The sequence below is a fragment of the Theropithecus gelada genome, chromosome 8, assembly GCF_003255815.1.
Source record: "Theropithecus gelada isolate Dixy chromosome 8, Tgel_1.0, whole genome shotgun sequence".
Lineage (NCBI taxonomy): Eukaryota > Metazoa > Chordata > Mammalia > Primates > Cercopithecidae > Theropithecus > Theropithecus gelada.
In genome coordinates this window covers 111,511,402-111,524,868 of record NC_037676.1, presented here as the reverse complement: position 1 = coordinate 111,524,868, position 13,467 = coordinate 111,511,402, and the positions used below count along the sequence as shown (strand labels likewise).

Below are 13,467 nucleotides of genomic sequence, written 5' to 3'. Positions count from 1 at the left end.
TAACATGGTCTCTGGTGTCAAGAACTTGATGCAATGAAGCTTATTCTCTTGTCTTAAATAATGTTATTAAGTTGTAGCAAAATTTCCTTTGCTACGTAAGCAGTAAATGTCACTGTCTTTCTGTTCCAAAGAACTAAACAAAGAACTTATTTTTAATCAAATTATAATTGCCTTTTGATCTGGCAATTCCCTTCCTAGGCATTTATAAGTATCCTTTTCCTAGAACCTTCATTTAGTACATGTCTTTTTATATGTTTTTATATGTTTCCCACCTATATTTCATCTAGCTAATTCGTATTTCATTCTTTCATGTTGGCTTACATATTACTTCCTCAGGGATTCCTTTCTTGACTAGTTAGAATCTGCACTATAGAATCTGTACTATATGTTGTCATAGTAACCAGTACTTCATAGACTTTATCATACTTCGTAGCATCCAGTATGTTTTCTTTGCTAAGATTATTGATTTTGTATTGAAGGGTCCCGTGCCCATCATTTTCAATGCTTTATCTCCAGGGTTGGAGCATACCTGGTTAGTAGGAGATAAATTTGTCTTACAGATTAAACAACTTTATGAAGACATAATTGACAATAAACTACAAATTTAAAGTGTACAATTTAACAAGTTGTGATACATGTATACACCCGTGAAATCATCACCACAATCAAGATACTAAATTTAGCTGTCATCTCCAAAGTTTCCTCGTGCCCTTCTGTAAACATCTCTCTGCTCCTTCTGCATTCTAGGTTGACAGTTTTTCTTTCAGTGCTTTAAAGTTAATAGCCTCAGTCTTCTTGCTTGTATTGTTTCTGATGAGAAATCTCACATTACCCTATCTTTGTTGCTGTATACATAACATGCCTGTTTTCTTCTGTTTTAAGATTTTTCTCTTTTACATTGGTTTTTAGCAGTTTGGTAATATTGTGCCCAGCTGTGGTTTTCTTTATGATTCTTACATTTGGGGTTTGTTGGGCTATAAACCGTGAACATATAGTTTTTGTCAAGATCAATGGTAATATTTTGGCCATTATTTCTTCCAATTTTTTTCCCCCTGTTCTCTCCTTTGAAGACTCCAGTTACACATTTTTTTTTTTTTTGAGACGGAGTCTCGCCGTGTCGCCCAGGCTGGAGTGCAGTGGCGCGATCTCGGCTCACTGCAAGCTCCGCCTCCCGGGTTCACGCCATTCTCCCGCCTCAGCCTCCGAGTAGCTGGGACTACAGGCGCCCGCCACCACGCCCGGCTAGTTTTTTGTATTTTTAGTAGAGACGGGGTTTCACCATGTTAGCCAGGATGGTCTCGATCTCCTGACCTCGTGATCCACCCGCCTCGGCCTCCCAAAGTGCTGGGATTACAGGCTTGAGCCACCGCGCCCGGCCCAGTTACACATTTTTAGATCACAGAAGTTGGCCTCAGCTCATGAATGCCCGTTTCATTTTTTCTTTATACTTTTTTTCTGTTTTATTGCCAATAATTTCCATTTTCATGCCTTTAGTTTAGTTTATCTTTTTTTTTTTTAAACAATATTAATCTCTTGTTAATCCCATCTGGTATATTTTTCATCGTGGACATTGCAATATTCACATCTAGAAGTTTGACTTAAATCTTTTGCATCTTTTTTGCTTCTACTTATTTATTTTGAACATACATGGAGTACACTTGGCAGTAATTGTTTTTACATCTTGTTCTGTGAATTGTAGCTTCCATGTCAGTTTTATATTGGCTTCTTATTGATTGGTAATTCTCTTCATTATGGATTTCGTTTTCTTTCCTCTTTGCATACCTGGTAATGTTTGATTGGATGCCAGACATTGTGAATTTTACCTTGTTAGATGCAGGTTATTTTTGTACTTTTATAATGTTCTTGAGATTTTTTTTTCTGGGATGTACTTGAGTTACTTGGAAACAGATTAATTCCATTGGCTCTTGCTGTTATGATTTGTTAGTCCGGTCAGGCGCAGTGCTCAGTCTAGAGTTATTTCCCACTACCGAGGCAAGACTTTCCTGTGTACAGAAATTAAGGGTTTTCTCCATTCTGCTTATTGGGAACAGTTATGGTTCCTAGCCTTGTGTGAGTGCCCAGGATTTCTCATCAACCCTTTCAGATGGTTCTTTCTCTAGCCTGGGGTAGTCGCCTCAAACACATGCCATTAGTACTCTTGAGTACTTGAGGCAGACTCTCAGATCTCTGGGCTTCTCTCTGCATCTGTCTTTTCTCTGCTACACTGTCTCATGAACTATAGCTGCCTTGATCTCCCCAGGCAGCCCAGTTTCTTCAGCTCAGGGAGGTTGAAATCAACTCTACATACAAGTACTCTGTCCTTTTTCTTTCTTCAGAGAAGTGGGAGGAAAAGCTAGTGAAGATTTACACTACAGTTAAAGGGAGGGAAAAGCCATGTAACCATTGTATTTATGTAAGGTTGACTATACATCACTTTCCCTTCTTTGTGCTGTGGTCTCGAAACTCCTCAAGGCAGTAAACTAGGTTGGTGGTAGGGCTAACCTCCTAAGTCTCCGTTGTTCTTGATGTCTTATGTCTTTTTTTTTTTTTTTTTTTTTGAGACGGAGTCTCGCTCTGTCGCCCAGGCTGGAGTGCAGTGGCCGGATCTCAGCTCACTGCAAGCTCCGCCTCCCGGGTTCCCGCCATTCTCCTGCCTCAGCCTCCCGAGTAGCTGGGACTACAGGCGCCCACAACCGCACCCGGCTAATTTTTTGTATTTTTAGTAGAGACGAGGTTTCACCGTGGTCTCGATCTCCTGACCTTGTGATCCGCCCGCCTCGGCCTCCCAAAGTGCTGGGATTACAGGCGTGAGCCACCGCGCCCGGCCGATGTCTTATGTCTTGAAAACTGTTGTTTCATTTAACTTTCTCTGGTTTATTTCATCTTATTGGATGTTTCTGGTGGAAAGATAAATCTGGTTCCTATTCTTCCATCTTGGCTGCGAACAAAAGTTGTTCAATGTATATTTTTAAGTGAAAAAAGGATTTCTGTAGAATGATAGAGCTAGAAACGATTGAAAAGGGCTAATGAAGATAGTGAGAAAATGGATGTATAGACGGCCTTTTAAAGAACTTCTAGAAGAACAGGGTAGGGGAGAGCTCTGCTTTAGTGGCCAGGCAGAGAAAAGGAAGCCTTTTTTATTTGTTTATTTTGCGAGTGGGGAAGTTTCAGCATATGTAAGTGGAGGGGAAACACCAGTGGAGACGAGGTAACTTCTGGCAGGAGGAAATTGAATCATAAACACCTGTGTGGGAATTAGCCTTGGATGGGAGAAAAGGAACAGGGAAATCAATGCTTAATCTTATGTGCCATGCATTGATAGTAAATGCCTTGCATATTTCAATTGAAGCTTGTCGATGCTCTTGTACAATTAGTATTACTAGCCTTTATTATAGATAAGGAAATGGGCAATAAGATGAGCTAACTTAACCAAGCTGTTCATCAGTGGCAAAGCTGACCCTAAAACTCATGCTTTTTCTAATGATCTTTGTGGTCACTCTGGCCTTTTTCTTTCTTCAGAGCAGGGGGAAGAAAAGCTGGTGAAGATTTGCACTACAGTTAGAGTAAAGGGAGGGAAAAGCCACGTAACCATTGTATTTATGTAGAGTTGACTATAAAACTCCTCTCTACCTTTATGGAGGAAAAGATGGGGAAGATAGCCACATGAATGTGTTACCAGAGAAGTAGTGCATAAAATAATTTTATGGGAGCAGTGCTGTTAACTCTGGTCCTCCCGTGTTCTTTAAGTCTCGCTTTAAAATTTGTGGACTTGTACTTTTACTTTTTTACACCTTCATAAACAAATAGCAAGCTCAGTAACTAGGTGAAAAGAAGACTTATTGAATTGATTCTAGAAGATAAGTGGTCCACGAAGTGACCTTTGTAAGTTAATGTTCTTTGCCTCTCTCTCCTCCCTTTTTAAAAATTATTGTACTTTGCCTATGTAAATATTAGACTGCATCATATTTAATTGGTGTCAAAGAGTTAAATATCGGCAGTATCATGTGGTTCGAGTAATAGAGTATTTTGAGAAGCCAAGAAACAGTAATGAATATCATTGTTAGCACCATTAGTGCAGGAGACAGGTCTGTTTTATTCAGGAGATAGGTCTATTTTATTCACCTGTGTGTGCCCAATGCCAACCACAATGCCTGGTACATGTAGTAGATAGTCAATAAATAATTTATGAATGAAAAACTATAGGTCTTTGAGGTCCCATGAGACTTTGTGGTTTTCATGTGAAAAACTAGGTTTTGAGGTTCGGTAAGGATTTGGGCAAATGTTAAGGGAGACTCTCTTCTTGTGAGGCCTTAAGTTCTTTTTAGAAGACTAATCCATATTGGATTTTTCAGCAAAGCTCTTTTATTTTCAGTGCAAGATATCATTAAATAATAAAAATATTTACTACACTGGCTTCTCTGTAAAAAGTTCCTCTTCTTCAACCCTTACAAAGATCTATGCAGAGATGAAAGCCTTGCTGCGCCCTCTTCTTTTTTTTGGGAGAACTCTGCAAAAGAGCTCTGCCAGTAGCTAAGAACTGTCACATTCTGGAGACTGCTTTTCTACTTTCAGTTGCTCTGCGTCCAACTTTTATAAACAAGATAATTGATGTGGTCATCATCATGTGATAACTTTTCCTTTCTCATTTGGGACCGGAGAGGTGTCCTTTTTCTGTGCCCTACAGGGGTTTTATAAAATAGCATGTAATGTGGCCTAGACTCACATCTGTGTCTTAATAACTTATATAAATTATCTTGTTGGAATGAAACAATCATGAAGTGTTGTAATAAGACAGATGTTTAAGAAGCCTCCAGGTGGTTCAGGATTGCCTAGAGGTCTTTGCACAGATATGAAGAAAATGTATTTGTTGTATCATTGTCTAATATTACTGCTTCAGGCCCTTTTGTTACCATGCACATTTCCTGCAGTATCTAGTTTCATCCACACAGTGGTGCTAGAAAACCAAGAAATGATGATTGTTTTCCTCCTAATCAGTAGAATACATATTTCTAACTGTTCCTTGTAAATAAGTTGTGTTATATGTTTCCTCAACCTCTATCAAATCTATCATAATTAGGATTTTTACCTGTGAAATGTTTCCGTCATCTCTCAACCAGATTGCAGTAGCTTTCTAGTGGATCTTCCTGGATTTACCCTGCTTTATTCCAATTTGTTTTCCATATTATAGTTATAAGTACTTCTTTATAAACTCAAATCTGAACTTTACTCTTGTGCTTAAAAACCATTAATGAATTCTTTTAAATGGAATTTGTCAACAAAAATAAATACAGGCCGTTCATAATCCAGTTCTTGCCGAGTTTTCGTTTATTGCAACGTTTCCTGTACAAGTGCCCTTGTTGCTCCGCATTTCAGCCAGTGTGGCCTTCTTTGAACAGTGTGGACTTCTTTGTGTTCTTTGAACCCAAGTTTTTCTTCCTGCTTTTTACAGATTTTCCTTCTGTCTGGAATAAGTAGAGTTGTGGGTGTGCATGTATATACATGTATTTTTTATTTTAAAAATATATTAAATTGATACATAATTATGGGATTTTGTGTTATATTTTGATACATGCATACAGTGTGTAATGATCAAATCAGTATTTAGGGTGTTCATCACCTTCAGTATTTACCATTTCTTTGTGTTGGGGACATTTGAAATCTTCTAGCTATTTTGGTACTCGCTGTTTTGAAATATACAATATATTGCTGTTAACCATAGTCACCCAACTGAACTGTCAAACGTGAGAACTTAATCCTTTTAATTGTATGTTCGTAGCCATTAAGCAACCTCCCTTCATCCCGCCACCCCTATCTTTCCCAATCTCTGGTAACTATCTTTCTACTCTCCCGTCCATGAAATCCACTTTTTTAGCTGCATGTATGATGCCTTTCTGTACCTGGTTTATTTTATTTATTTATTTATTTATTTATTTATTTATTTATTTATTTTTGAGATGAAGTCCTGCTGTGTCCCAGGCTGGAGTGCAGCGGTGTGATCTCGGCTCAGTGCAATCTCTGCCTCCTGGGTTCAAGCGATTCTCATGCCTCACCCTCCCCAGTAGTTGGAATTACAGGCATGCACTGTCACACCCAGCTAATATGGTTTTCATATTTTAGTAGAGACAGGGTTTCACCATGTTGGCCAGGATGGTCTTGATCTCCTGACCTCGTGATCCACCTGCCTTGGCCTCCCAAAGTGCTGGGATTACAGGCCTGAGCCACGGTACCCGGCGCTGTGCCTGGTTTATTTTGTTTAACTTAATGACTTCCAGTTCTATCTGTGTTGCTGCAAATGACAGAATTTCATTCTTTTTATGGCTGAATGGTATCTCAGTGTGTGTATATACTACATTTTCTTTCTCTCTTCATCCTTTGATGACCACTTAGGTTTCCTCCATGTCTTGGCTTTTGTAAATAGTGGTGAAGTAATCATGAAAGTGCGGATATTCCTTTGTTATACTATCTTTTGTTTTGATAAATATTCATTTGTGGGAGTGCCGATTGTGTTATAGTAGTTACAGTTTTAGTTTTTTGCGAAATCTCTTTACTGTTTTCCATAATGGCTGTACTAATTTATATTCCCACTGACAGATTATGCGTTCCCTTTTCTCTGTGTCCTTGCCAGCATTTGTTACTTTTTTTTTGTATTTTTTTGAAAATAGCCATTCTAACTAGGGGAAGATGATATCTCATTGTGATTGCGATTTGCATTTCCTCAATAATTAGTGATGTTGAGCATTTTTGCATATACCCGTTGGCTATATATATATATATTCTTTTGAGAAATGTCTATTAAGATCTTTGCCCTCTTTATACTGGGATTTTTTTTTTTTTTTTTGCTTCAACAGCAAAAAAAGTTTTTCATTCCTTATGACTGAATAATTTGCAAATATTTTCTCCCATTCTATAGGTTGTCTCTTCACTAGGTTGTTTGTTTCTTTTGCTGTGCGAAGGTTTTTGTTTTGTTTTATTTTTTGGTTAAGTATAATCCCATTTGTCTTTTTGTTTTTCTTGCCTGTGCTTTTGAGGTCTTAACCATAAAATTTTTGCATAGACCTATATCCTGAAGCATTTCTTCTCTGTTTTCTTTTGGTATTTTTATAGTTTTTGAGTTGATTTTTGCATATGGTGAGATTTTATTTTTATTTTAATTTTATTCTTCTGCTATGGATATCCAGTTTTCACACCATTTATTGAAGAAGGTATCCGTTTCCCAGTATGTGTTTTCACACCATTTATTGAAGAAGGTATCCTTTTCCTAGTGTGTGTTCTTTGCACCTTTGTCAAAAATCAGTTGGCTATAAGTACATGGATTTATTTCTGAATTCTCTATTCTGTTCCAGTGACCTGTATGTTTGTTTTTACACCAGCACTATGCTGTTTTGGTTATTATTGCTTTGTAGTATATTTTGAAATCAGTTAGTATGATGCCTCTAAATTTGTTCTTTTTGCTCAGTATTACCTTGGCTATTTGGGGTCTTTTGTGGTTCCATACAAATTTTAGGATTGCTTTTTTCCTTCCTGTGAAGAATGTTACTGGTATTTTGATAGGGATTGCATTGAATGTATAGATTGCTTCGAGTGATATGGTTATTTTAACAATACTAATTTTTCTGATCCATAAGCATGAGATGTCTATTTGTGTCCTTTTCAATTTCTTTCATCAATGTTTTGTAGTTTTCTTATAGAAGTCTTTTACCTTCTTGGTTAAAATACTTTTCCTTAAGTTAATGCTTTCTTATCTTTTATATCTTGGGTCAAACCTTGGAAAGCTTTCATTAATCTCCCCAAGTAGAACTCTTACATTATGTGTTCTCATGTTACCCAGTGATTATTCTTTATCACAATTTAACTATATAAAATTTATTTCATAAAAAATGTATACAATTTATATGATTATTTGACTAATGCCCATTTCCTCACTGTATCATAAGTGCTAATTGGCAAGATTCCATTCTTGGCTCATCACTGTGTCATCGATGCCTATTGAAATTTTATTTATTTATTTTTAAATTTTTGTTAGTTGCTGTATAAATGAATATAAGTCAGGCAGGACTCAAAGTGGTATTGGAAGTAGGAACCGGTGAGCATTTGGGGGAAGAAGAAAACAGTTGCAATCAGAATACAGTAAAATGAGTTTTATATAAGGGAAGAAGAAAACAGTTGTAATCAGAATACAGTAAAATGAGTTTTATATTAGGGTAGGATATTGGCCCAGCATAATCCATTTATATGTTTCCTGTTGGGGCAGAAATTAAATCCAGATCAGGAGCAGTTCTGAGCCATAAAAGTTTCCATCTTCATGAAAGGGCAGGAGGAGTAGGAGGAAGAGATCACATTTGCTAGATTTAAACTTAGGGAAGCAGCTAATGCTTAAGTGAAGAAATCCCTGTTCTCTAAGCAGGAGATCTTGTGTCTAGTCCAACTGTGATACTGTTTTGCTCTGTACCCTTGGAAAAGATGTAGTATAACGTTGGAGAAGTCATTATTTGTGTTTACATTTATTTATATAACTGTATAATGAGATTTTAAGTTAATTTCTTAAGTTGTATTAAAATGAATAAGATAATAGTATATAAAAACATTTTTAAAGTATATAAACATTTCATAAATTGGGCTTAACATTTTCCTGGAAATGGGAGATTTTTCATTTTAGAATTTCTATTCTTTTTATTCATAATTATTAGAGGTGCCTAAAAGAGGGTCATGACATAAAATGCCCTACTTCCTGTGGCCACTGTATTGTAAGTCTTGTAAGGACATGGGACCGTATCAGTTTTACTTACTGTTTATTCTCTGTACACAGTACCCAGAAATTATCTTTGAAAGAATCATATACTGAATTGTCCTGAAGACCTTTGTGACTGGCATTCTGTGGTTTCTTTGCCTGGGCATTCTACAGAAAGAAACTATCTGAGGCAAAACTCTTGATGTTTACGTTTGCTTTCCTTGTATTTCAGCTGTGGCAGAGGTAAAACTTCGAGATGATCAATATACACTGGAACACATGCATGCTTTTGGAATGTATAATTACCTGCACTGTGATTCATGGTATCAAGACAGTGTCTACTATATTGATACCCTTGGAAGAATTATGAATTTAACAGTAATGCTGGTAAGAGAAACATGTATGTAATAATAAATCTATGTATTAATATCAAGCAAATTTGATAATTAAGTTTCCCTTTTGAATCTAATATCCAGAGAAGTGAGGTGCACATACTTGTAGTATATGGAATCCTATCTATGTAATACTCCATTTCTTATTTCAATTTTAATTTTTCTCTTTGATCTTGTTATTTACACTTACCTCCACTCTCACCATTGGGCAACAACTCTCATGTATTTTATATATTGTTAATACTGATGTAACTGTTCATGTCTCCTTTTCCTATGTGAGGGATTGTCCCCAACTATAATGGTGAATTTGCTTCTGTTTTAGTTTTTACTTTATGTTTTTTTAACTATCTTAATTTGTACAAACATTTAGGATTGTTTCGTTTATACTGAATTGATTCTTTTAGCATTATAAAGTATCTCTGTTTATCTCTAGGTTCTGTGAATAATTTTTGTCTTGAAATCTTCTTTGGTATTAATACAGTTAATTCTGGCTTTTTGTAAGTTAGTATTTTTCTTCTGTCCTTTTTCTATTTATCAGTGCTCTTTTAAAGTATGTGTCATAAAGAGCATTTGGTTGGCTCTTATTTTTTCCATATGACAATCTCTCTCTTAATTGGAGGGCTTACATTTATACTTAATTTAATCTAGTTCCTGATACTCTTGGGTTGATATTACCATCTTGCTCTTCTCATTATGCCCTGTTTGTTCTTTGTTCCTTGGTGTCTCTGTTCCTACTTTTTTGCGGGAGGAATTAATCACAGTTTTTCTCTTTTAAAAAATGTCTTTAGAACTCGATTTAATTTCCTCCTTTGGCTTTTTATTTAAACCAGTTTGTATTATTTTTTAAATGGTTGATACAGTGTTTTCCTTGACTTACCACAGTCTGCCTCTAATTAGTATTCTTTTACTTTAAAAACAATGTGAAAACCTTACAACAATATAATTCCTTTCACTTACGCTCTCACTGTTTGAGCTAATTTTATCGTATGTTTTACACCTTTGTATGTTGGAAACTCCACAATACATTGTTAATATATTTGCTTCAAACAGCCAGTAATCTGTTAATAGCTTCCCAAGTACTCTGTTCCGTCTAGCCCTCCTGTGCATTGCATCTACAGAGTAGTCTATCTAATTTGCGTGTTTATTACTATCACTTGCTGAAATTCTTTTAATATTTCCTTCATGGCAAAATCCATGTTTTTAATATGTAATTTAAAAATAGGCAATGTGTTCATGTAATTTAAAAAACAAAAAAGTTTTAAAAGGTATTTAGTGGAGCCTCCTTGATCCCATCTTTTATCTATCCTGTCTCCAGTGTCCATTATATCCCCTGCAATTTCTTTACAGGTTTTGTGTGTCTTTCAAGAGGTGGTAGGTTGTTTGTTGTTGTTTTTTGCAAGTATAAACACAAAATGATACATATGCTTAAAATAAACTTTTCATCTTCGCATGTACGTTTATATGCCAAGTTTTCTCCAACCTTGCCTTACAGCACTTTGTATACTGCATTCTAGCCATACTAAACTCTTGCAATTCCTGAGACATGCGCTGTATCCTATTTCTTCTGGTCCTTTTCTCATCGATTAACTATCTGGAGCATACTTTTAATTCAGTGTCAGTCTGCTTTGCAATCTTTACTTAAGTCCCAGGTAACCATTTTGTCATCTAGCATGCTTGCCCTGACATCTTACCTCTATTCCCCCAGGAATATTCACACCATTGGCTCTCAAATCTACATGTGCTATGAATTTCATCTGGTCTAGAGGTTGATACGCTTTTTTGCACAAGGCAAGCTAATTTAGGCTTTGTGGGCCAAACAGTCTCTTGTTGCTCGCTTTTGCTGTTGTAGTGTGAAATCAGCCATAGATGTTTATACGCAAATGAATGTGGCCATGTTCCAATTAACTAACCTTTATTAACAAAAACAAAATGGGCAGGAATTGGCTTGTGGACTGCAGTTTACCAACCCCTGGACGAGGCCATGGGTTCTAGCACCCAGCAGAAGACTTGATCAATATATTTGTTGAATGGATAATAGCTGTGTAAAGTTCGTTATTACTGTTGGGAGTTGGCTTTGCATTCTGAATAGGATCTTCCTCCTGTTACTTCTAATCCAAGTATTTGTATGAGTTCTGTATTGGCAATGCAGTGTTTATCTCAAAATGTTCGGAAAGGAGTTAGACATTTCCTGGTAATGATAAATATTTTCCTCCAGTTGATTCCTAAAACAGATAGTATAAAATTCTGATTGTTTCTTGTTGGATCAGAGGAGATGCAGTCTGGCCTCTTACTCTCTTAGGTATTAGTTACTTTTTCTTGCTAGCCCCATGTTCTACCAAGAATTACTATCTAGGCCTAATGTGTATAAGCCAACTAAAGTGATAGGACATGCATTTTATGAGTGGCTATGCTCTGATCTCTGTGATCAAATAGATTTTAATGATCAAATAGATTTTGATGTAGAGTTCTGTGTGTATGTGCATGAAAGTTTTTCCTTAATCCTTTTTGTGTTGATGAATAGGGCATTTGTTCATAGCATTTGCTGTACCATAAAGTTTGCCAATAACATTTATTCTACCAATTTTCTGACTCAGGAAGTCGGATGACATTATGGTAGATCTGAAAGTGTTAATTTTTGTAGTACCATCCATATTCATAATTTATTTTACTTTTCCATAGGTATCTTGTGGCACATGTGATGTAGCTCTAATACTTATTGTTAGGGAGGTAGGGTAGTTAGTTGAAAAGGAAGTAGACATTTAAGACAGACTTACCAAATGAGTTCATTTTAACATGTTTATTGAAAATCTGCTCTGTGTAGGACACTAATGTATAGGTTGGTGCAAAAATAATAGTTTTGCCATTACTTTTAATATGTTCAAGTACTTATATGTATAATTATACATATAAGTTCAGGTAACTTGTATGTAATACTTTTTAGTTGCTAATATGAGTGTACAGGTAACTATTACATGGTAATATGTAGCTGACAAAAAGGGTACAGCAGTCTCCATATATCCTTGGCTTCAGTTTCCTAGTAGAAAATAAGCATAATGATAAGGTTTTTTAGAAGTTAAAGCAAGATGTGTGAAAATGCTTTGAAAAGTGGAAGGCATTATGCAAATATGAAGAGGTATTACTGGCATATGCCTTGGGGTATCATTTTATGGGAGACAAACACTGGCTGGGTTTTTTGCACATATTCCTTCTTTGAGAGCAGTAGAACTGTATGATAAGAATAAATAATAATGTCAGGTAACTTTTATTGAGTAGAGATTATTACATATCAGGAACAATTCTAAACACTTTACACATACTGTTTAATCCACAGAACCGTGGATCCTGTGGATCCTATCTCATAGAATAATATCTTCATATTATCCTGATATACAAGATACTATTATTATCTTATAGTTGAGGAAACTGGGGCATAGGGATATTTCTAATAGTCTGGATTTAAACTCATTGATTCCAGAATGCCACAGTGCTCTACCAGTTCTCCTTATTTCTTGTTAATAGAGACAGATATTATGTGTTAATAGACACAGAGTTTCACCATGTTGCCCAGGCTGGTTTTGAACCTCTAGGTTCTACAGAGCCTGCCTCAGTCTCCCAAAGTGCTGGAGGATTACAGGCATGAGCAACAGCTCCTGGCCTCTCTTACCATTTTCAGTGCTAGTTCTCTAATCACCTGTTCAGTTTTTTGTGCAGTAATGGGTTTATTCAAAGTGTGTTTCTAGGGTAATTTTGTAATATGTATTTTATAATTTATTATTTTATCAAGCACCTCAGATGGTTTTGCTTGTGGTTCAGGGATGACCAGGTATTAAGAAATTCTGTACCTGGGATACAGAAGAATACTGCACTTATTTCTTATTATTTTTCTCATCAGCACAAATGAAATCAACCTACTCTTGAGTTTCTGTCAGGTGCAGGCCTGTAGAGAATGTTGACCACTGCCTAGACTATTGTCTTATAGCAGAAAACAGCTCTTCCAATATCCATTTTATTGTTTAATACATTGTTTTGTTTTCTTTTATTTTCATCAAAGGCACACATGCACAAATCCTAGACAGGCTCCTTTTCTGTGACTGATGTACAAATGACCACCTTAGTTAAACCTGAACTGTTGTAGTCAAAGTGAATGCTGTGGGACCCAAGACTTGAAAACCATGAGTTGCTTGGTCTTCGGACTGTCTGGAGCCAGCAGGTGGCAGCAGGTCTACATACTGGTTTATAAAGACAGAATACACTACTTACAAGAAAATTTAACTTGTAGGTTTACAGTCGTTAATTTTAGAGAATGTCCCTTGGGAGGAAGTGTGCCAAGGAAGTAGAAAAGGCCTT

At 36.3% G+C, this 13,467-nt stretch overlaps 1 protein-coding gene across 3 annotated transcripts in view; it reads left to right on the top strand.

Annotated features, from left to right (window-relative positions):
* The window catches only part of NUDCD1 (NudC domain containing 1), a 94,780-nt gene that overhangs the window by 3,984 nt on the left and 77,329 nt on the right, over positions 1-13,467 (top strand). For 2 of the 3 annotated variants that reach the window (XM_025393624.1, XM_025393626.1), the window contains exon 2: positions 8,961-9,115. In XM_025393624.1, the coding sequence (XP_025249409.1) occupies positions 8,961-9,115 (155 nt within the window). Of the gene's footprint in view, positions 1-402; positions 533-8,960; positions 9,116-13,467 lie in introns of those variants that run through there. The other variant, XM_025393625.1, reaches the window with a different exon arrangement.